This window comes from Anomalospiza imberbis, chromosome 2 (assembly GCF_031753505.1).
Source record: "Anomalospiza imberbis isolate Cuckoo-Finch-1a 21T00152 chromosome 2, ASM3175350v1, whole genome shotgun sequence".
NCBI lineage: Eukaryota > Metazoa > Chordata > Aves > Passeriformes > Viduidae > Anomalospiza > Anomalospiza imberbis.
In genome coordinates this window covers 39,640,549-39,664,125 of record NC_089682.1, presented here as the reverse complement: position 1 = coordinate 39,664,125, position 23,577 = coordinate 39,640,549, and the positions used below count along the sequence as shown (strand labels likewise).

The 23,577-nt window shown below is 38.1% G+C and overlaps 1 protein-coding gene across 21 annotated transcripts in view; it reads left to right on the top strand.

Annotated features, from left to right (window-relative positions):
- The window catches only part of ROBO2 (roundabout guidance receptor 2), a 1,029,216-nt gene extending 1,006,005 nt beyond the window's left edge, over positions 1 to 23,211 (top strand). For 7 of the 21 annotated variants that reach the window (XM_068180595.1, XM_068180593.1, XM_068180594.1 and 4 more), the window contains 5 exons: positions 1,770 to 1,952; positions 6,625 to 6,795; positions 13,267 to 13,530; positions 17,982 to 18,182; positions 19,177 to 23,211. In XM_068180595.1, coding sequence (XP_068036696.1) covers positions 1,770 to 1,952; positions 6,625 to 6,795; positions 13,267 to 13,530; positions 17,982 to 18,182; positions 19,177 to 19,178 — 821 coding nt within the window. In that variant the 3' untranslated portion in view covers positions 19,179 to 23,211. The remainder of the gene's footprint in view (positions 1 to 1,769; positions 1,953 to 6,624; positions 6,796 to 13,266; positions 13,531 to 17,981; positions 18,183 to 19,176) is intronic. The other 14 variants (XM_068180601.1, XM_068180602.1, XM_068180603.1 and 11 more) reach the window with 5 other exon arrangements.
- The last annotated feature ends 366 nt before the right edge of the window (positions 23,212 to 23,577 follow it).

The window sequence follows — 23,577 nt, the reverse complement described above, 5'->3', positions numbered from 1 at the left end:
CTCACCTGGGTTTGGTAGCTCATTTCACAGGGCTGCCCTGTTCCTGGAGCCAAGTACTTGCTGCTGGCTCTTTCCTTTGCCTCCTGCTCCACTGCACAGTGCAGAATGACCGTGGGACATTTTAGAAGTACAGAATGCCACCATCTCCATCTGAAACCCTGAAAGAAATGGAATTACAGTACTAAGAAAAAAAAATTGAACTGAGCAATAGCTTTTGAAATTGATGGGTAGCTGATTCGTGCTTCAGAAAACATAAAAAAATACAAGTGAAGAGCAAATAAGATTTATCCTTCCTTCTCTGTTTTGCTCTTTATATTTTAGTTATGTCAAGATTTCTACATTTCTTTCATGTGGTTTTTCTGGTATCTGGTTTTCTGACTGCATTTTTATGATGCTGTTGTCACTTTCCTCTCCTGCAGTGGTGGTAATCCACAGTTAGAACATACCGTGAGGCCAATGCCTGTTGGGGAAGATGAAATTGGAAAACCTTATAAATATGATTGCCTGGCAAAAGATTTGGAAAATACAGACATTGAGATGAGAACTAGATTTGAAATAGCAAACCTTGACTACTGAATAACTAGAAAACAATAGTATAGCCAGGCTGAAAGCAATCCCCCTTTCTGATTAAACAATGCCCTTTACCTGCAGATAGGTCCAAAGGTCACATGGAATGCTCTGTCTCACCCCCCAATGTATGGTTCATCCCACACCTGTAACCCTCCCCTGAAGTATCAGGTATCTGTGACCCCATTGGCCCAAGTCCTGTTCCAGCCCACCTGGAAGCCCCCTGATAAGGTGTGCCCGAGGGACTGGACGCTCTCTTGGACCTTCCTCTCTTGGACCTTCCCCTGGGACCCTCACCTGGAACCCTCCCTCTCTCTCCCTCTCCCTCTCCCCCTGGGCCTGCCACGAGTTGCACCTGGCAACTCCAAGCAGGGCCTTCCCCCCTTTTAATAAACCACATTTTCTAAGACCTGACTTCAGAGATCTCTCATCCATCCAAACTGTCCTGGAGATCCGCGCTCGTTACAAATGCCGGTCTAGCAACTGACTCAGTTTTAAATCAGAGCATATATTTGCTCTGCTCTTGAATCTTAATTATTTCTAACCTTTTAAAAAAGTTACTTTCATCCACTAGAGTGAGCTACTTTAGATCAGCTATTTTCAGGCCATTACAACTGCTCATTTATTTTAAGCTTTTGATTTATAAAATTACATGGGACGAGTCTTGTTCAGAATAGCCCTTGAAGCCCAGGTCTGACTTTAGCCATGGCTACTGAGACTTACATATATGCAGTCCAAAATTAAGACTTGGTTTGGCAAATATCAAACTAGATCCTGATTTGTAACAAGTCAAGTAAAACAAAAATAAAAAAATCAGCCACATTTAATTCAATCACAGGGAAAAAACCATTCATTTTGAAAAAAATTTACTGTGGAGCCTTTGCCTTTGTAGGAAAAATGTATTATTTTGTTTACAGGAGCAAAGCTACATGGAGCAAGCTATGAATGAAATCCCACCTAGCTCTGATAGTGCTCTGTTGTACCAAACTCTGTCAGATAAACTTTGGGGTTTGTGTTGTGAAAGGACACAATAAGTGGGTCTTTAAGCTTTAGATTAATATTGTTTTCTGTACCACGCTCTGTCAAATGAATTTTGGGTATGAATTTTGTGTTGAGAAAGGACATATTAAGTGGGTCTTTGAGCTTTAGATGAACAAATATCAAATGTGCACCACTCACTAGCCCCCTACATTTGTTTTTAGGTTCAATGGTAAATGGATGGGGTTCTGCGTCTGATGAGGACCGTAACTTTTCTAGTCATAGATCTAGTGTAGGTAGCTCCTCAGATGACTCCATATTTACCAGCGGCACTTTTGCACAAGCACTGGTTGCAGCAGCAGATAAAGCTGGGTTTAGGCTGGATGGAACCAGCCTGACAAGAACAGGTTTGTAGACTCCAAGTTGATGCTTTCTGCATGAAGGGTCTCTCTGCCTATCCTTCTCTCAGTGAAACAGCATCTCACACTTGCCTAACATGCATGGGATAAGGTGGATGGAGATACTTCTTTTGGTATATTTTAAATTAAACCTTGCATTATGTTTCATTTTTAGTGATTTGAAGTAGTGAATAGCTCAAGCTTTTAATCTGCACCTTTGGTCTGCTGCAGTTCCCCTCAGTGCTGACTCTGCTCTAGATTTACTGACATATGCTCATTTAATATTTCGGTGAAGAAATTACTAATTCTGCCTTGCAGCCTTTGATGATTTCATTTTCTGAAAAATCTCCTCACATTCATCCACATTTCCAGTGACGAACATCACGTTTAAACTTTTACCTCCATCCCTGCTCTTCTGTTGCATTTCATCCAGCAAAAGTGTGTTTTTCTGTGAAGTTCTTCTGAGCATGGGGTGAATTGGTGTGCTTTGATTGTTAACAATACAAACTGTTTAAAGCTTAATTAATAGCTGATTTTAAAATCCTTAATAAGTTAATGTATTTTGATAACATTTAATTTTGGTTATGCCAACTGAATCTGCCAAGTAAAATGTAACACAGGTAAAGTGGATATTACATTTGAAAATAGCCAATCTTCTGAAATTATTAATGAAAACGAAATATATTTTAGGTATTTTTAAAGCTCCATATGTTTTATTTCTGTTTAAAAATATAAAGAAATTTCATCTTTATTCTGGTAAGAAAAGGATACATTTGCATTTCCTTAGTCTTGTCAAAATAGCAACAATAGCTAATTATTTAAATCCACAAATCTAGTAGCAGAGTATGAACTTGGTTCATGTTTTTAGTTATGCTTCCTCAGCTAATTCCAGATGACATGTCCCATAATATTCCTATCATTTAAATTTTTTAGACTATTAGTCTGGTATGAAGTCTCTCCTTCTGCAAAGTGTGTGCATTTAAGAGAAAGTCTCACATGTTGGGGCTGAAAACTGTAGGCTTTCTGCACGCAATAACTTCATGGCAAGGACCGCCTTTTAGGAACATTAGGAATAAAGGAAAGAGTTGATGGCAAAGTCCAAAAATCTAGCTTTTTTTCAAATCACTGGGATTTTTTCCATTGGCTTTGGTCAGACATAGTCATCCTTAAAAGATTATTTCACCATAGCTGAAGCCCTCAGTTGTTTCTCTCTATTAATGGAAAATTGAGTAAATCTGTCATATCACTTAAAAAAAAAACAAACTAAAAAGAAAGCAAAAACAAGAAAACTCATAAACTCATGTAGACTTTAACTTATCTAGTATGGATACATCTGGCCAAACTATAAGTTAAAATATAATGTTTTCCTTGAAGAGTCTCCCAGGTTATGAATGAAAGGAGCAAATCTTTTCCAACTTTTTTTTTTTTTTTGGTGGTGTTTGCTCCGGTAAAAGTTAATGCAAAGATTCACCAAAATTACTGTCACTTGTATCAAACCTTTGAGAAGTGCAGTTTCCACCACAAACATGCTCATAACAGAAGTAAATGGACACACAGACACAGACACTTTAGGATAAATATGATTTTTTTTTTTTGTAGTTATGTGAGTGGAAACTACAGTGAAAGGATGAGAGCCCCCTTGTCAGTTGTATTTTCCTAGCTCGATTAGGTCACAAATGCACTTAAAGTGAGTGTGTGTGTAAATCCTCACAGACCATCAGAACACAGGGTACAAAAAAGGATCCAGCGGTTGTGGTGGAGACTTCATGATTATTACCCTCTTACTCTCTTAATGATCCAGCAATCAAAATAGAAATAAAATAGAAACCCACATGCAAACAAACAGCCCTCCCTCCTTTTCCTCACAGAAACCTCAGCAAATGGTATTTTTTGCTCACTGCAGAAAATCTCCCCCTGCAGTGTCATCAGGATGTGTCACCACGCAGGGCAGGGTGGCTCGGTCAGACACCCATGTTACAGCCCTGCAGCCCCCGCGAGTGCAGCATGGTGTCTGGCAGTGCAGAAGCAGCAGGGTTTATCCTGCTCATTGCTCTGAAGGGAGCCTGAAGGTCCTGACTCTTTATTCCTCTTCAGTCTGGACACTTATTTTCACCCATTTAGAACAGCTGTGAAATACTCTCGGCGGTAGATACTAAAGGAGGTGTCCAGCTTGATAGCCTCACATGGGAATGTTTGATTGCCAAGCTGGAGAGGCTCTGGTGAATCCAGATGCAATGTGTCTCTCCTGCCAGACACTTTGATTCCAGTTTCCAGAAGCCATCATGTGATTTGCCATGAAGTTAAAACAGCTTTTCTTTTTAACACCCTTGGGAAATTAAATCAAGAATTAGTGGATTCATCCTTGTCTGCACTTAAACACACTAAATCTGCTGCAGAAAGTCTGACACTGCTCAGCAGTTCTTACTGGCAGGGCTGCATACAAATACAAGATGCTGTGATCAGTTATTAAGTGCATTGAAAAATGTGCTATGGGAGTCTGCACATCATTTGTGTTTGCCCCATGTATGATTTAGGTCAGTGCTATTTATTTTGCCTCATTTTCGTGAAGGGATAAAAGAGAATGTTTGGTGTCTATTTCTTTTTAAAACCAGCATTCTGAATGAATAATCACATTTCTTTAGTCAAAAGAGTAAGTGTGAAGAATCTGTGTCTTGCACTCACTAGTTGCATTTGCATGTTGTGAGTTTATTTTTGCAAAACATCTGTGCAGCGTGCTGTGAGCTGGGATGGAATTTCAGGCACACATCTGAATTTCTTTGCATTAGGAGTCTTTTTTTAAATTTTTAAATGAAATCTTAATATTTCGTCTGTTTTCATCTGCTGTGTTATCCTTATCCGTGAAAAAAGGGCTTGATCACTTGTCTTTGTCTGGCTGCAGCTGTGCCAGCTATAGAGGTTAATGTTCCCAAATGCTTATTCCTTGCTTTCTCCCAGCTCCAGAATTAGCTGCTTGGGCGGGTGTTCTGTAACCCAATTTCAGTTAAAATGAGCTAGGTTAGCAAAGGCATTGTTTTCAGACTATATAATTTTTTTTTTTTTTTTTTTTTTTTTTTGGGTAGAGGAGGGTTAGGGAATGTCCAGATGAGGGCTTCAAACGTGGTAACCTCTGATAGCTGGCACAGATGGGCAGCTGGGGACAAGCCTGCCTGAGAGCAGTGCCCTCCTCAGGGTGCAAAACAGTCAGAAGGTAAAAGACCAAGCCTGAGACAGTCCCAAAATCTCTGAAGTCAAATAGTGAAATATTATCCTAACATGTATGTATGAACGTGAAACAACATGTTAGAGAAATTATGGCTACTTTTCCACTTTGCCCTCTTGGCACTGAGAATGTTTAAAATAGGATGCTGAGCTGCATATTACTCCCAGTTCGGCTTTTCTAGATCAGGTTGTATGTGACAGCATGTTGGAAGTAAGCACGTCTGTTGGAAGGGTTTACTAGAAACATAACCCACTGCAGGGTAGACCATGGTCTAAGTTAACCAGAGGATAAAAAGACCTCCTTCCTATCATGGACCCAGTTGACCAGAAAAATAGAAATCACCCATTTTGCCACTTTCTATCATCTCTTACACCATTTGGGCCTACAGCAGCGCTGAAGGAGCAGAGTTTCAGACTGGCTTATGCATTTTCAACTGCAGATAGCATTAAAATATGTAAGAATTTTAATTACCAATTCTAAATGAATTAAGATGTTAGCATTTCCAAAATTTCACAGGAATGGCATGCACATGAACAAAAGAAAGTCAAAGATGGGGATTTTTAGTTTTCATCAGTTATCATTAAATATTAAGTCTAGTTAACAGAGTAAAAATATCAGAATAAGAAGAAGGGAAAGAGGAAGTGAATGTAGTAAATGAACTGTGCTCTTTAAATTCTGAGGCTTTTAATCATCTGCTCCATAGAACAGCATCAAAGATATTTCTTTAAGAAAAATCACATAGCTTGAATAGTGTGTGTATATATATATACACACATATATATATACACACACACACACACATATATCTATATATATATGAGATATAAAAATATGTAAATAAATCTGAGGTCAGAATATATATTTTTAACAAATAAAAGTACTGGAAATTAACTGTAAAATTTTAGCATTTAAATATACCCCCATTTTTATTTCTTGAGAAAAGAGAGTCCGTAAGTATGCAGTGGTACAATGCTACATAGCTTGCAAAATTAGTTACATTTATCTCGCTGGAGTTACTCCAGATATCCAGTGTGTATGGGAGCCCCTAAAATGAGAATCTGGCTCAGAAAACATGAAAGTGGAAGGCAGGAGGAGATAAATTTGATATGATTGCAGGACTGTTTTCCTTCCCTGTTCAAGGCTGAGGAGTTGTTATGACACATCTGTTCAGCACACTGAGCAGGTAGGAGTTACATGGCATACAGTAGTTTTATCGCAACAGATGGAATAATTTTAATTATAAAAGTTAAAGACAAAGGAATGCCAAGTTTCTCTACTTCCCTTGTTGTGGTGTGTCTTAAAGCAGTTGTTATCAGTGGGTACCTTGAGGGGACACTTGCCTGCCTCTGAGAATTAGACTTGATTTAATGTTTCAGAACAGACATTAATAGAACAGCTCGTTTCAAGGCAATAACATTTTTTCATCTGGTTTCTCTCTCTCTTTTTTTTTTTCTTATTTAGGCAAAGCATATTCTTCTTCTCAGAGACCTCGGCCAGGCAGTCCTTTTTCTACTGACAGCAGCACCAGTGCAGCTGTCAATCAGGGTCAGAGGCAGAGACCCACGAAAAAACACAAGGGCGGACGTTTGGAGCAGCCCCCTTTGCCTCATCGCCGGGAGGGAATCACGGACGGTGAGTGTTGGGGGAGGAAAACCTGCAACAGGCAGGTGAGCACAGCAGGAGAAGGCAGAGCCATCTTTTCAGGAATATCAATTCAGGAATGTCAATTACTGCTTTGGTGGAGTTGGGGTCCCCAGCTTGCCACATGAGCAGTGTTGCAACTCTAGCAATGTTGGGCTTGGCTGAATATTGGAGGAGCCTTTCCCCATTTCAGCTCTGGACATGTCATCATCTCTTAGGGTTTCTCAGATCTCACTATAAATCCTACCCCAAAATGACTGCATTGCACATGAGTTGACATTGAAAAATGGCCTGTGAGTAATTTTACATTTTATGAAAGTAGCCACCACTAGCAATAGCTTTATGTCATGAATTCCTAAGGAGAAGCAGAGAGTGGCTCCCACAGGACTTGTTTGGTTTGTGGAGGTTTTGACAGACACCCATCGGCTACAGCAACACGTGCCATGTTTTCCCATGATTCTGCCTCACCTCTTGTCCGTGCTGCTTCAGTTCTGGCATCCACTGACCTCAGTGACTGTGTCTCCCTCTTTTACATCTCCACTTCTCTCTTACGACTGCTTCCCATCTGGAAATTTCAGGCGTGTCTGTTCTGCTCTTCTAATAGTTCAGATCAGTTCTTTCTTCCATTTTCTTTGTCTACCCTTCTTGAGTCTGGCAAAAGACACAATTAGTACCTGTTAGTTTTTGAGAAAGACTGGATAGGAAGGAGGCCAGCTGGCTACTGCCCCCTCATTTCTTCTGATTCCTGTCCTTGCACCTGTAAGTGTTGAAAGTGTTCACCAAAGGGGTTATTGTTACATCTCCTGCTCTATGGCTCATTCTCCCTGTGATATTATTTGTGGAAACAGCTTAAAGTAGCTTAGATTCTGCTCCTATGGATCAAAGTTCCTTTAAACATTAATTCCCTCCCCTTGTGGATATATTACAGAGGCCTCTCTATTACACAGATCCATTGAATAGATATGTCTCTGAGAGCAGTAACTAGAAGGTTATGGATGTCACTTGTAGTGGTGGCCATACTCTTGCTGTACATGTTTTGTTAACCCTTCTGAGTGCCATATCCTGTCACCCTGAACTGTGAGCATCTTAGGCTACAAATTCTGTGTACATGTGAGTTTGTAGTGCACTCAATATGGTGGACACTAATCCTTCTGCTTCTGAATACTATTGCTACAGAAGTGTTTGACAATAGTGTGGATACCAGAAAATTAATGGGGATCCAGTTCAGGTCATGAGACAGATGAAAGTGGGGCTCCTCAGAGAGTGACTCCATCATAAAATTTGGCATTGTTTTAAGTTGGTGAAAGAGATCCAATTTTAAGATTAATTTTAAAAGAGGAAACTCCTATTATTTGGTATTTATCCTTAATAAAATACTAATCTTACCAGAGTTTCTTTCTTATATTTAAATCAGAATACCAATGATATACTATTTCCTTCAACCTCTCAGACTTGGGCAATAACCATAACAGCTTTTGGATGCCATTTGATTAATATTTGTCCTCTATAAACCTAGTTACAGTTCTTGCTATATGTTGCAAAAATTTATAATGTCCTGGAGCAATAGAGGAACAGTTCCCATCCTGTATTAACACAGGAACAAACAAACACAAATGGTACAGTTTTCCACTTCAACTCCTACTGCATATGAATCATTAAAGTGTAATGTCAAGTCTGAGTCATAGTTAAATTTGCAAAAGATCATTTGTCAATTAAGGAAGCTAGAAGTTGCTGCTGCCACCTGCATGTATGTAAACAAATGAATTTAGGAATCTCTGGTTTGCAGAAATTAAAAATGGTAACTGGGTGCTTTCTGTGGCATATTGCAATGATCTTTACAAAGACAGACAATACCACTAAGCTTAAGCTATAGCTAGAAAGAGGAAGTAGGAGAGCTTTGGATAGGTCCAGCAATTCCAAGCCCTAATCCAGGCCAGTCCATTCAGCCCTGGACCATCCTGATTTCTGTGAAAAGCATCACTATACATTTTCTCTGTTTTTTTCTGATGTCTCCAATCCATTCCCTTATAACTGCTTCCTCTTGGATTTGTCTTGTGAGAATATACTTGGTTTGCCAGTTGTTTTCAAATTCCCAAGTTGGATGAGTCCTGGTATGCTGTGTTTAAGTCTCATCACATACCGGATGTCTGTCATTCTCAATTTTCATTGTCCAAGAAAGCTCCAGCTTTCTCTGCCCATTCCCATACACATCCTGAGTGCTTCCTCCTGGTTAACTGTAACCATGTGGGACAGTGCAAAAGACCTAAGAAACTGTAATATTTAACACATAGCACACACATCTCAGACCATGTAAGCATTTGAGGGCTCAACTTCATGCTTAGTTTTGGCAGCAATCCACACAAATCCCCTAAACCCCTGCTTCTTCATTTCCTTCAGCTGCAGGTCAGAAGCCTCTAGAGACTGACTGTAGATGGAGTCTTCATATTTGTCTTGCTGTACAACTTGTTTTTTCACTTCCACATCCTGAAAGACTATGGAGACAACAGCAAATGCACAGAGGAAGAATATGTTATGAACCCCTCAGATGGTCAAAACTTTCATTCTGAGCTCACAGTCCACCATAAAAAAAAAACCAAAAAAAAAAAAAAAAAAAAACACCAAAAAAACCCCAAAACAACACAAAAAAAAAAAACAAAAAACAAAAAACAAAAAAAAAAAAAACAACCCCAGGAGGGTTTTAGTGTTAGCACTCAAGGAATAATCTGTTTTCCTAGAAACAGTGTAGTCATGAATAGCAAAACAGTGGAATCTGTCATATAGTTTGCAGCCGGGTAACTGTGTGACTGAAGTTAAAAACCCTTCCTTAACTGAGCATGATATGCAAAAAAAAAAAAAAAAAAAAAAAAAAAAAAAAATCAAAGAGGAGGCAGAAGGGAAATGTGCTTAGGGTTTGAAAAAGAGAACTGGAACATAAGACTTATGTTACCATGCCTTGCTACTAACTTCCTACTGTGTATTAAAAATAGTTTTTATTGTTAAGAAAATACTTACCTTTTGATGCTAGAAGGTGTTTCAGAGTCTTATTAAATGTCACAGTAATTATCACTCCTATGAGAAGAAATCACTGATACAGATAGAAAGGTGTGTCCTTATAGGTTCTTTAACTTGCTGCTTTTTCCAATTAATAATGAGAAGCTGTGCCAAACCTTGACTGGTGCCTGAATCATTTACCCAATGCTCTGCCTTCTAAAGAAGGGCTGGAGTAATCCCAGACTGAATATCCATCTCCCCCTTATCAGGCACTCTGATGTCCTACAGCTCCTCAATCACAATCCCTCCATTACTAAATCAATAAAACCATCACCTCCCCACCACTGTACTTATGAAGTGCCTTGCAGGTTTGATAATCCTGCCATTAGAGTCTTCAAAATGAAAGTCTGGATGACATCCTACTGACCTAGAAAGTTTCTAGCTTAGTGCAGGCTTTCAGGTATTTTCCCTACCACCTGAAGGATAAATGAGATTTAGATGGAAGTAGGGTGAATTAGTGTTACCCCTCTGGGTATCCTCACTGAAAATCCCACTGAAGTCCCTACATTTCTAAATTCAGAATTTCTCTGAAGGGATTGACATGGTGGAATGATTGACATGATTGCCTTTGTGGATAATCAGTCTTCCTTGAGGATCTGGGACTTTTAACTCAACTGACATCTGTTACACCTTTAGCAGGGGTAGGAAAGCCAAGGCAAGACAAGACTGTTCTCAATGGTGTTGGAGGAAGAAACTCATGACTCTAGATGGGATCTTTCAATCAATCCAGGCAAGAGAGCAGAAAATACTTAGTATCTACTAAGGCACAAGATTTACAGTGCAGATGTAAGTTGTAGAGCAAATCAAAAGCCACATTGCCAAATGAAGCTCTCTTCCAGCTTCTTTTATTAAAAAGGACAGGTAGGTGTTGCTGTGGCTGTCAACCTGAGTAAGGAGGTGAAGAAACAAACAGTTTAGTCAGGTAATGTTTGGCTACAACTAGTAACCGTTCTTACAGATTTTCTCAGACACTTGTAATAGAGTTCAGTATGTTTGTATTTGGGCCAGAGCCAGTTTATGTTAATTCCAAAGTACCTGTAGTTCTTCTAGAATTCTGTGAAGCTTCATTACAAGATAAATTTTATTTTTCTCTTTAACTCATCCATAGGTTAAAAGCACCCAAGGAAATTTACAAACATGGTGTTTCATTTCACTTCTATGCATAAGTCAGTCTTTATGCTTGTTTTGTGGATGGATAAAAGCAATAATCAGGTTAACAGTAGATCAACACCATAACTCTACAGTAATTCCAGGAGTTGCAGCCAGCTCTAGAACATGCAGTATAGTTTAAGTACAAGTCTTCTTTCCTTTTAAGTATCTAATTAATAACAACTATTAGACAGCAATTTCTGAAGACGGGTAGTCTGTTTAAAGTTTAATACTGCAGTAATTTTAACTTTTTTTTTTCTATGCTACTACTTGAAAATTTTGCTTATATTGAACAGTAAATATTTTATCTGGGAAAATTGCATAGTCTGATATCATGTTATGGCTGTGTTTATTGGATTCAATGCATCTCCACAAAGTGCTTATAAATCACGACTTCAGTGATCTCTATTTCAGATTGCATAAGCAGATGCCAGTGTTGTGGTTCTGTACATTAACTGGTTATGATCGCAATAAAATCAATTATAAGAAATGCCATTTTGGAAGCCAGCACTATAAAGCAATTTTAACATTGGCAAGCTCCCATACCCTCCTGCTTCCATGTACAGTAACTCAAGTGTAGTCATTGTCATGAAAGGTCGCATCTATATTCATAACAAAAAATTTCTCAAATAAATTAGTGCTGAACATAAAGCATGCACCAAGCTCTCTGACAGATTATTAAAAGGCTGCTCTCACCAGAGGGTGCTTATCTTAATCTGGGGCATAGCACTGCAGCTGTGAGCAAAGGCACAGGAGCATCACTGGGTACACCTTTTTTCTCTTGAAAACACAAATAGCCTGCACATGTCATATATCTGTAAGAGACAGTGTTGACTGGAATGATATCCCAGCAACTTTGGAAGCATTTCTGCTCCATATGTGAGGTATAAGTATCACCTCTAACAGCAAGGACATGAAAAAAATTCTGTGTAGCATTATATAAAGCTGGATTAGAGACTCTGAAATAAACTCCCTCCAAAGGCCTCCTGACCAATTTATAAAATTAATTTCAGTTGCACTAGAGTTATAAACATCAGACTTCCCTGCAGGCAGAACAGAGGTTTACTTTTCCGTGACTGTTACTGAGCCAAGTTCAATTCCTTGGTAAAACTTCACAACACAGTAAGATAGAAAGGACTAGAAAACAGGCCAGACCCAAATCTATTGTAAGCTAACATAGGTTTTTGTGAAGTTGGTACGGCTGCAGAGATTTATTTGGACTATCCATTGCCCCAAACCAGAATTATCAAAAAGTGTTCCTTTTAAAAAATGTGTATATGATATAGAAGAATTTTCATTATGATACTAAAGGTGCTTCTATTTTCTGATTTCTTTTTCTTTTAAATAATCTGGACTATTGTGAGTCTATCATATTGTTTATATGAAAAAGTTGCATTTAGAATTATCCTGAGTTTGTAAATGCCTTGGGTCATGGACTAATAAAAAAGTGCACTTTTGACCCCACAAATGTGTTTAGAAGGTTGACCTTCAATTCTACAAGCATCTTACTAAACCAAATCACAAACTTGAAAAGAACAGAAGTTGTTAGAGACCAGGCAATTGTCTTTCTGTTAGCTGAAATTGTGTTTTAATTGGTTATATTTGCATGACAGCTAAACTTAAGAGTGGCCATCCTCTATTCTCTGAAGAGTTCAGCTCTTCATTTCATTGACTAAAATGCTCACCCATTGTTGGGTGGTTCCATTTAAACACATTGGTCAGAGATGTACTGATGCTTTTTCAAAGACAGTAGGTCTCACAACTACATTTTCCCAGAATTGGTGGCATTTTATTCATTTTGATGAAGTTCTATATAAGATTTTGAGTTTATACCTCGAGCTGAAAGTGTAGCCCAAAAAACAGGATGAAGTGAGCCCAGCAGGGTGGAGGGAAATTGTCAACTGGCATGGGTCAGTCTTCCACAGCCTTTTGTAATTCCTTGCTGTTACAAGAACAAAACAGTTGGAGTACACCCCACAGAAAATAAATCCCAAACTTGGAAGTGTAAGTCAGGGCTCAGAGTCTATGGATTTTTATGGAAGTTAGAAAGAGGTAGAAACACAGCAACCAGAATAAAGTTCTAGCAGAAGTTGAAACCCTTTTCTTATTAACATAACATTTCCTCCTTTCAAAATCAACCAATTTAGTGGGTCGTACCGTTTGCAAGGCACTTTTCATTTCAGCGTCAAAAGCAGACCTTCTGTTTCAATTAAAAAAAAAAAAAAAAAATCAGTTCACCTGAATCTTATTCACGTTTTTTAGATCTTCCACCACCACCTGACCCGCCCCCCGGTCAGGGTTTAAGGCAGCCCATAGTGCCCGGCCAGCGCGGAGGCTCTGCCGAGAGGAAGGGGAGCTCTCTGGAGAGGCAGCACGCAGCAGCCAACGTAGATGACTCAAAGAGCTCCCTGGACCGGCCTGCTAGGACATCACTAGAGTGGCAGCGGCAAGCCCAGGAGTGGATAAGCTCTACAGACCGCCAAGAGGATTTCAGGAAAGCCCAACACAAACAAGCCTTCGGATCAGGTGTGTGTGCGCTGCACCAGCCGAGGCGAGGCAGGGTCTGCTCTACCCCTCTGCCAAGGGGTTCTGTACCTGGCAGGGCTCTAGGATCACCTCACACCTCTCTGAGAGAGCACTGCCGAGGGTCAGGCTGGAAAATAAGGAAAGGCAAAGTGAAACGAGAGCTTGTGATCCAGCTATCTTCCCTCCTGCAACAATGAAATCTCATTAGCAGCTGACTCGGTGCACTCTTTGCAGTGTTTTGGAAATTAATAATGTTCGCAAGTGTAGAGATGGAGAAAATAGGAACAGTTCCAGGCCAGCAGGGAAGGAGAGAGATTTTTAGAGTATCTTTTGTTAGATATATTTATTTATACATATAGGGCCATATTTTTCCAGTTCTTTCAACCTGCTTCCAAGTTGGCAGCAATTTTACATGTCTGCAAGAAGGCTGATCCTTCTGAGCTACTGACATTCCTTTCAGCTGCATTAAAAAGCCTCTCTTCTCTTTATTCCAGGCTATGGCAAAGTAGCATTCATCTCTTAAGCCCAGCAAGATGACAGCACAGGTTTTCACTTTCATACAGGACCTGCACCTTGCCCCAAGCTGACTTTAGCACCTAAATGGATTTCAATTCTGCACAAATGTGCACGGGTGATGCTAGGCTGGAGTTGGATTTCTACAATATTCACAGTTTCCCTCTCTTAGCCTGGCCTCAAGTAAAAGCTGCTGTTTTGTCCTAGGGCATTTTCTTTAACCCATTAATCGTCTCATCCCAGTGCAGTGCTGATTAGAGTCATACAAGAGGACAAATAAGATTTAAACAAAAAATTATACTGCGTGCAAAGTTTTTTTGTAGGGTTACACTGTTTCTTCTCTTATGTATGTAGCTCCCACAGTCACACTAGAGGTACTCTTACCACCCATATTTTTCTTGATTTTATTCACTCTTAAAGCTCCTTGTTAATCTAACACACTAATGCCATTGACATACTATAAAAAGAAGAGTAGTGTGCACACAAATCTGTCATGGAGACAGAATTTACTGAGTAAAGTCTTCCTAGGGAAAATAGTGCTACCTGTATTTAAAATTTAAATATTTTAAATACAATTCATATTTAAAAAAATAACAATAATGGTACTGTTAAAACCCCCTAATTTGTTGGCTGCATAAACAAGTGAGGGGCTGTTCATGTTCTGAAATCACAATGTGAAGTCACAGTTTATAAATAGTGTGTGAAATTCATGCTGCTTGGTGAAATAGCAATTTTAATTGCAGTTTAGAAGATGTACAAACACATAGAAAATAGCCTGAATATACCTTACACTTCTCATTTCCTTGGAAATTATTATTAAGGATGCTTCTCTGACATGCTTAGAAAGAAGTACCTTCTTTTTCCTCTGTATCACAAGTGTGTAAATAGAATTTGTCATTTATTCTGTGATGCAGAGCTTATAAAGTAGTAAAATTCCCATCCTGCAGGACATGCATTTATCCGTCCATAAAAAAAGAGAACTTGATCCTGACACTTCCAGTGCCCTACACTGAAGTGGTTACAGGTATCCTGTTCTTGTCAAATTCAGGATGCCGAGAGCAAGGGCATATCCTTTATGCATAAAAAAGGATGCCTCTAGGAAGATGCTATGAGTTTATCCTGGTGTGAGGAGTTCACAAAGTTTGTGCACAAGATGGGCCAAGGCTTCATATCTCTCTGTCTGTATTTTCATTCCAGCCTCTTGCACTGCAGCTTTCTTGCTCTGCACTCTTTTCTCTGGTAGATTTTAAAAAGGCTACTCTTGTGTGTGATGCTGGTTTATATCACTGAATTTGGGTGTTTTAATAATATTAATTGTGCTTCTTCCCTTTTCCTTTATTAATGGCATAGTTCTTTGGAAATCCATTCTGTCCCAGTTTTCAATACATTTCCAAAAAAGAGTTGTTATTATTAGTTATCAGCTTCCAGAAAATAGATAATTGGCAACTCCAGGGGGTTTCATTCATATGTTACAAAGCTATGAGTGAAATTTTGAAAGCAAGACCTTTAGTTTGAAGTTGAATAGAGTAAAAATACCTAAGTCTGGGATCTCTGTTTCCACTAGTTGCTTTCAATATAAACAAGACCACTGAGCTCCTGGCAGTGGCTTCATTGTAGAACTGGAGTAAAAGCACATCAAATATGGCATTCTCAGCTCCCCCCCTGACAAAAGTGGTGCTAGACCAGGTTACAATAATTTTGATAACAGGATAAGCCTTTTGGTTATTTTCTGGGGTATAGAAGCATTGTTACACACACATCCTGATTTCACAGGGGCTAGAATTATATCTTCAAATCAATGGCTCAGTATTTCAAAGAAAAAGGCACCAGCAAAACCTCCCCACATTCTTTGCAGGCCTGAACATGGGGCACTGTTTGGAGAGTTTGATAAATGTGAGCCCATTCTCAGGACTGGAGACAACTACTGTTCATGTGCTAGAATGTTGTGTAAAACCTAGCCTTTATTTATGTCGCAATTCCTTATTTTATGGATTATGTTTATTTCTGAGGGCACAACAGATAATTTAACATACCATATGCTCTATAATGATAATGCACTTTATATTTATTCATGGTTGTTTTTCCTAAATATTTCATTGAACCCAAAGGAGGCCTTATCCTGAGTCCACCAGCTAGAAAAACAAATCAATTGACTATACATGTCATCTTCCAACTCTTTTGCTATGCTAGTGACTTTTGTTTTCATCCTTTAAAAATGTATCCAGCTTTCTGCTAAACTGATTTATGCTGCTTGCTTTATTGCTGCCTTAATGCAGACTGTTCCATATTTTAGCCAGCCTTTGGAAACCGGGTTTACATCTGACTCTATTTGTTAGGTCTTGATATATAAAAAAACAAGAAATGTAATTTAGGAGAGACTGTGGCTGTTAAATGTCATTTTGCAGTGTCTTTCAAGCATTTATTTTTATATTAGCAAGGACAGCACACAGTCATAGCACAAAACACTGATGATGCCCTTACATCCTGCAACATAAATATTCTGGTCCCTTGGCAGGACCAGAGGGAGATACTTTGGCAGGGAAAGAAGTCAGCTGCCTGCCCTCTTCTGCAACAGATTTACCTTAAAACAGGCTCAGTTCAACAGCAGCTCACGTGGGGAATCCCCACATCCTACTCTCTTGTGGCAAAAAATGAAATTCTGAGTTTCTTCCACAAATTTGTTCTCATTTAGCACTTCTCTAAGTTAATTATTCCTCTGTTGCAGTCTTTGCAAAGGCTCCAAGCTTGTGAATTAAAAGCGTTTTTATCTCCTCTTTCTTTCCAACCATCCCCACCTACTTTTCTTTTTGTGTTCCTGCCTTCTGTCAAAGAAAGTTCATTTCTCATCAAAAGGTTGTTTAATAGTGAAGAGAATTGGAAAACCAAAATAAAGAAAACCCTTTGGACCTAAATTCACTTTGAAAAAAGGCAAGATTCAAGCAGTAGAAATACTACTGATTTCAGAAGGGACAATGCTGTGTCTGAGGTTAGGCATATATACTCATATTCTTTCTTGAATCAAACTATATTTAGCAAGATCTCTTTCTTCAGCTTCTGAGAGGGCAAAAGTGGATCATACACAGCAAAGAAATAGAATAGTGCTTCTATTTCAGTGTTAAATCAGTTCTGCTGTTATGCTTCTTAGATTTGGATTATTATAACAATATCTCCAGGAAACTCTAATCAGAAGTGATGTCTTGTTTTACTTTATGCTATATGAAGACATACAGTCTTATGCCTTATTGCCATTAATCCTGCTCTTGAAAGTAGTTCATTATTACAGGTCTTCACAGAAAAAGAATCCAAGTGAGCAAAAGTAAGCCTTTTGCTCATAATGGAACATGAAACAAGCTGCAGGATTATTTATCCACCCCAAATATATACAACTGCAATGTATAATATAATATTTTTCAATGTAATTCAACCCCAGTTAAAAAAAAATGTCAGTGTACTTTGCATCGTTAGAAATTACTGAATTGCTGGAAGCTAATTAAATTAGTTGATATTGTCATTCTTTATCTAAATTGATTGAGATAATGTTGCCATAATTTAAGCTAAAGAAAAGGAAAAAGCACATTTATGTAGGCTTGAAGCAAAAATCTAATCATAGCTTCACTGTTTTGGAAATTGTGTGTTCACCTATTTTTATTAAAGTATCTATGATTCATGGTCTCTTATGCATAATGAATCTAGACTTTTTATAATTAATACAAACTGACTTAGGAGTTCACAAGGAAGCAAGATTTAAATTCATACTGGCTTCTCTGTCCTTGGGATACAACACTTAGTTGTGTATTTTCTTAGGTAAAATTGTTATGCTATAAAGCAAGAAAAAAAAGACAGATACAAATGAATATGATGTGCATAAGTGAATAGCTTGTTTGTTCCTACTTCTGGGATTTTACTGGTATTTATTTTGCTTTTTTTTGCTTTTCTAGAAGAGGCACTCGTACCATATAGTAAACCCAACTTCCCATCCCCTGGTGGCCACAGCTCTTCAGGAACATCTTCTTCTAAAGGATCAACTGGACCTAGAAAAGGTGAAGTCTTGCGAGGAGGTCACCAACGCAATGCCAGTGACCTTCTCGATATAGGCTATGTGGGATCAAACAGTCAAGGACAGTTTACTGGTGAATTATGTAAGTTTACCTCTAGCTCCAGTTAAAACTCTGAAATAGATAAAAGAAAGAAATTATAAATCTCTTATGAAGGGAGTAGGAGGTTGTGTGTGATATTCAGATTAAGCTTTGTCCAGGTCTTTTTGCCTTCGAGGCATATTGCATGTGATGGCAAACAAATGTTGTCCTTCTGTTCCTTGCTTTGGACCAGTTCAAATCTGTGTAAGCCATGCCAAAGGTATCTACATGGTACCTCTCTCTGTGTGTAATGCTAGTGAAGCATGGGGAAGACTGAGAAGGAATTCTAGTAACTTGGAATTTTTTTTTTTGGCAAAGTGTAGTGTGCCTGTCTTGGAAATGCTAATGACAAATTTCTTCAGTCTTCTCCTTAATTTCCTGTTGCTTGATGAGAAGTATTCTCTTAGATGGAGGTCTTCCCTTCTTGATTGTGTAGCCCTGTTTTTCAGTTTTATATCTCCACTTTTTTGCTCAGCATCCCAGGACAGGGAAATTGTTTTCCAAATTTGTTTTCTATTATCCCTCAATATCTGTTGAACTTTGTATGAAACCATGTTGATGCTATGTACGTGCTGGCAGTACCAGCTGCCCAGAGGCTTGACTCTGTTGTTTGAAAAAGAACATCAAAACCTCAGCATACTCGGGCGTACTGGTGTGTTTAATAAACTCATTAATGGTAATAAAAGCAGTGGAGCTGCTGGCATGTGTGCATCCTCTTGCTGCAGTCAAACCCTCAGCAGCTCCTGGCAGTTACTGCCCTGTAGCTGTAAGAGAGCTAATTGTGACCCACCAGCCCTGAAATGTGCAGTCTCAGATATGGTGCTGGTAAGTGCTAAATTTTAGCATCCCTCACTTTTCATCTAAGAAGCAATAACCCTGTACTCACAACCTATTGAATATTCATCCTGTGCTGCAGTAATATTGCTATAGGCTTTATTTTGTGTGTTTTTTTCTCCTTATTACAACCTCTTTCTCTCTCTTTTGTTTCTCTCTATAGAGTAGTTGAGAAGACACATTGCAAGCTGCTCTGATGGACCATCAGGTCTGAACTCATGGAAGTGATGACACTAAACAGTGCAATGAACATTTTCTTTATTTATGTACTATTAAAAGAACTGTAAATGCAATGTAAAGACACACAGCCACACATATCCCACAGATACTTTACTTGTGTTCTTCTCTTTAATACACCATCCACCTTAAACTATTCCTTGTCAGGAGTATATAAAAAAAAAGAAAGAAAAAAAAATCACCCTTCAGGATTAAAAGGATTTCCTTCTGTATATAATTTCTTTTGTTGCATTGCTATGCAAGCTCACCTTCTTTTTAGCTATGTTCATATTCATGTCTGTTTTTACTGGTCTGTTGTACTATATGTGAATTAATAGGCTGTGGTGCCATATATTAACTTTTAATTGTGTAACTTTTATGTTGAAAGTTTGCACTGCAATTTTATTTGGTGATAAGCACAAAACTCTACTCCTCATGACATGAAGAAAAAAGAGACTGAATGTGTGAAGAAGGTTTACATCCTGTAAGCTACTTTGGACAATGCTGGATGTAAAGGAGTATGTTAGGTGGTTTTCCATTGGGGTGTAGAAATGAGAAAGTGACAGGCAAAACTGATGTCAGTGAAGACATTAGAGACAGATTTAAACCTTTTAAAAGCAAGCAACATAGTTGCTCTTCCTATTTAAGAAGGGGTCAGAAATTGGAAGTGTGAGATTAAAGTGTGACAATGAAAACTAAAGGTAGCATGGGATGGCCTAGACCCTTTCACTAGAGCGATACCCTTAGTATCTACTTTTAGCCATCCCATGCCACTAAGTAAAGGGGAAGAAAAACAAACCTTGCTACAAACAAAAGAATTTAAGGTGTTTCACTAAAGCTGTTTTTATTTTGCAGTTTTAAAAGAATTATTACCATTAATTTCTCTGGCCCAAAATATAGGACAGAGATTTTTCAGGAGAAACAAACCATATAAACACAAGGAATACCTAGTAAGAAGATAAGAATGCAATTTATTACTAAGACATATTCAGGCTGCTTCCAAAAAATTGAAATGTCAGAGTATCCTATTTCATCTTTCCAATACATGTACAGTACGATAGAGGATAAAGCTGCACCACTGAAATTCATGACATTGTTTTGATGCAGTCTACACAACCCTTTCTGTTCCATACCTGAAGTCTGCAAGAGCTGAAGTTCGATCCACTAAATTTGTAGTAAAATGTTTAGTTTTTGGAAGGAAAGCAATGATCAAATTATTTTTGGCTTGCATTAAGTATATTTCTGGCAATACAATACATCCAAAAAGCTGGATATAAGCAAAGGAAATCTTTGACCTGTGTTTTAGCGAGTGGCTTCAAACTCTATTATGATGAGGAAAAAACACATGTTTATACACTTTTTGAATAAACCAGACTCTGTAAGTGGACATTAATGACAGCATCCTGTCTCTTCATTAATTTTCATGACTTGATCCAAGTCTTCTTTACCTCTCAAATCTCAAAGAATAAATTCTCAAGCTTTTCTGAGAATATTGTGTGTGGCTAACCCACTCATTACTTTGATGCTTAATTTAAATATTGCATCTTACAGCTTATTTCTGTTAGTTATCTGACCATGAACACAAGTTTCCATTGAATACCCTTTTCATATAACCAGTCTATGTTGTTTTATATTTTGCCTTGGAGCTCACCAGTATTAAGAACACTTTTTGTCATGGCAGAATTTTAGGAAAGTAAATTACTATGCTAAATATATGTTGCTTTTCATTTCATTAACTTGTTCCATGATAAGATAAAACACGCCAGCCATTAACTATAACTCAGCACTATTGAATATTGAAAAATGATAGTTAGCTCCCTTAGGGTCAAGATGTGTTATTTAGAAAGTTACAAACAAAAAAAAGTTGAGGAAAAAAGGTATGAATTTATTTACATATGTGACCAATGAGTATATGCCATTTTCCTGCCTGCTAAAACACTATAGTTAAAAACATAACTTAAAAATGTGCAAAAATGTTCAAGTAAGATAAAGAATGCAGCATAATTACATATGCATGGTTTTTATTTTGGTATATACCATATGAAGAGAAGACTATTCATACTATGATTCAAATTTAATTCTGTGGAAAATGTTTAACTCAGTCACCAATAGTAGTTTTTTCCCCGTTTAATTCAAAAGCTTGTGCTGAGCTTTGGTGGAACACCTTACTCACTCTGTTCTCTTCAAAATTCAGTATCATTAGAGGTTGATAAAGCCATTCCAATTACTTTCAAATATGTGTTTTATCTCTTCCACTGGAAAGTGAATGTGTGTCAGTATTAAAGCTGTTCAGTACCATGATATTCACTAACTTGTCCATCTGCTTCTGTACATTTTTGTTCATTAATAATTTGCTTACAATATTACATAAGGTGTTGTTGTGTATGGCAAAGTGTCTCCATTATCTTACAGGTGATGTCTCTTCTTTTTTTTTTCTCTCTCTTTTCTATACAGTGTACTTCCAATGAACCACAGTACATATTTTTAAAATGCCATTTAATTTACTATTTTAAAAGAAGTATTCTTCTTTTTTAAAAAAAAAATGAAAACATTTATTGTGAATAATGTGTTTAAAGAAAAGGGATGTTGTGGCAGCACTTAGAATTGTTTTTTAATTTGGTTTTTTTTAATTGTTTATTGGCTACAGTTTGTTCACGAAAAAGTATGACCTCTTAATGTGTTTCATTGGTATTGTTAGTGCAGCAAAGTTTAATTGGCATAAGAAGTTGGTTAATAGTACTGTTGAAGTGTGTATTGTATATTTACTGGGGAAAAAATAAAACATATTCACATTTCAAATCTATGTTAAAAGACCTTGAGTAAGGAGTCAATATGTGAAAACCCAAACAGGGAAAATCAGGCAATAATAACATAGACTGAGCTATAATCATCACTGTCCACTTACAGGTGACAAGGAACAAGGTGTTTTATACACTGTTTTTTGAACTAAGCAATGAGCCAGTGGTAAACATTGTCTGTCCTAGGGGTTTCTGTTTCATGTCCTGTCTCTGCTGGAACAGTTGTACCACTGTAATTACACTGATACAGCTATTCCAGTGAATATTCTGCTTGTAGCTGTGTTCTCTCAGTGTGGGGCAAGCACTGCAGGGGCACAGCTGGCTCTTCCTAAAGCCCACAGAGCAGTGGATGTGTAAAACCTCGTCTGAACCCTCAGACCTGGGGTTTGGTACTGGTGGAGCTACTGCCAACCCAGTACAAAACACCCCAAAATGTATGGGTAGGTCAATTTTTCTCAATCTTTGTGCTGAATACAGGCTCAATTTTAAATGCAGGAAGGCTGAAGGACCAAATAATGAATTTTTCCATGTGCTTCAGTGGTGTATTGCTATATGGGCAGCCATTTCAGTGATGCAAGGAAAAGACATTTCCTTTTTTGATGTTTCTCTTTTTTTTCCCCTTTATTTCTCAAGTACATATCCAAGTCAGTAAACCCTTAGCATACCTTTTGGTTATCACCTGAAATGCAACAGAAACACCATTCCTTGGGAAAAGTACTAAAGATAACATGCATGGAATGTTTATAAGTGTATTAATTTAACTGCACACAAGTGCAAAAGGAAGACATGACTGTTTGAAATAATTATATGCTGGTTTATGCTTGCCTCAGCCCATGCATTGCCAGCCATGAGAAGAGATGTGTACTGAGGCTGAGAAAGAGTCCTCACAACTGAAAGGGGAAAGGGAATAGGGTTGGGGGAGATTTTGGAAGGAACTTCTATTTAAAAAAGAAAAAAATTACAGGCAGCTCCTTTGGATTGTCTACAATTTATGCAGTTTGGGGTTTTTTTATGGTTATTGGCCTTGTGGGGTTTTAGCAGGGGAACTAGAAAGAAAAAAGTCAACCTTTTGTAAACATTGGGGGGTACTTGTTTGCTGAGGGAGGATTTTTTATTTTAATTCTTAATTTTTTAACACGTGTTTTGTGTTTCATCTATCTGGAACACATTAGATAAAAAATAAATTGTTTTTGAAAACCATGTGGGCAGCAGACAATTCATTTAGGAGGCAAATTCAAATAGCAGGAAAAAGGGAAAAAGTAATACTAAAATAAGTAACACATACTGGTTTAGAAACAGCCAAGTCTGCCACAGTTTCACATGCAGTTTTGAACACTACAATGATATGTATAAACTTCATTGCTTTTGGTTTCCATACCAAAACAAATCACCCAAAGTCCATAGGAGGCCTAGATCCTCGGGACACTAAATCTGGTGCTTTGTTTTAAGTATGTGGTTAATCCAAGCTGGTGAGAGTGGAGAATGCTCAGTGTTGTAGGAAGCCCCAGCCCTGGCTGCTCAGACCCCAGGGAGTCTCCAGCAGAGAAACC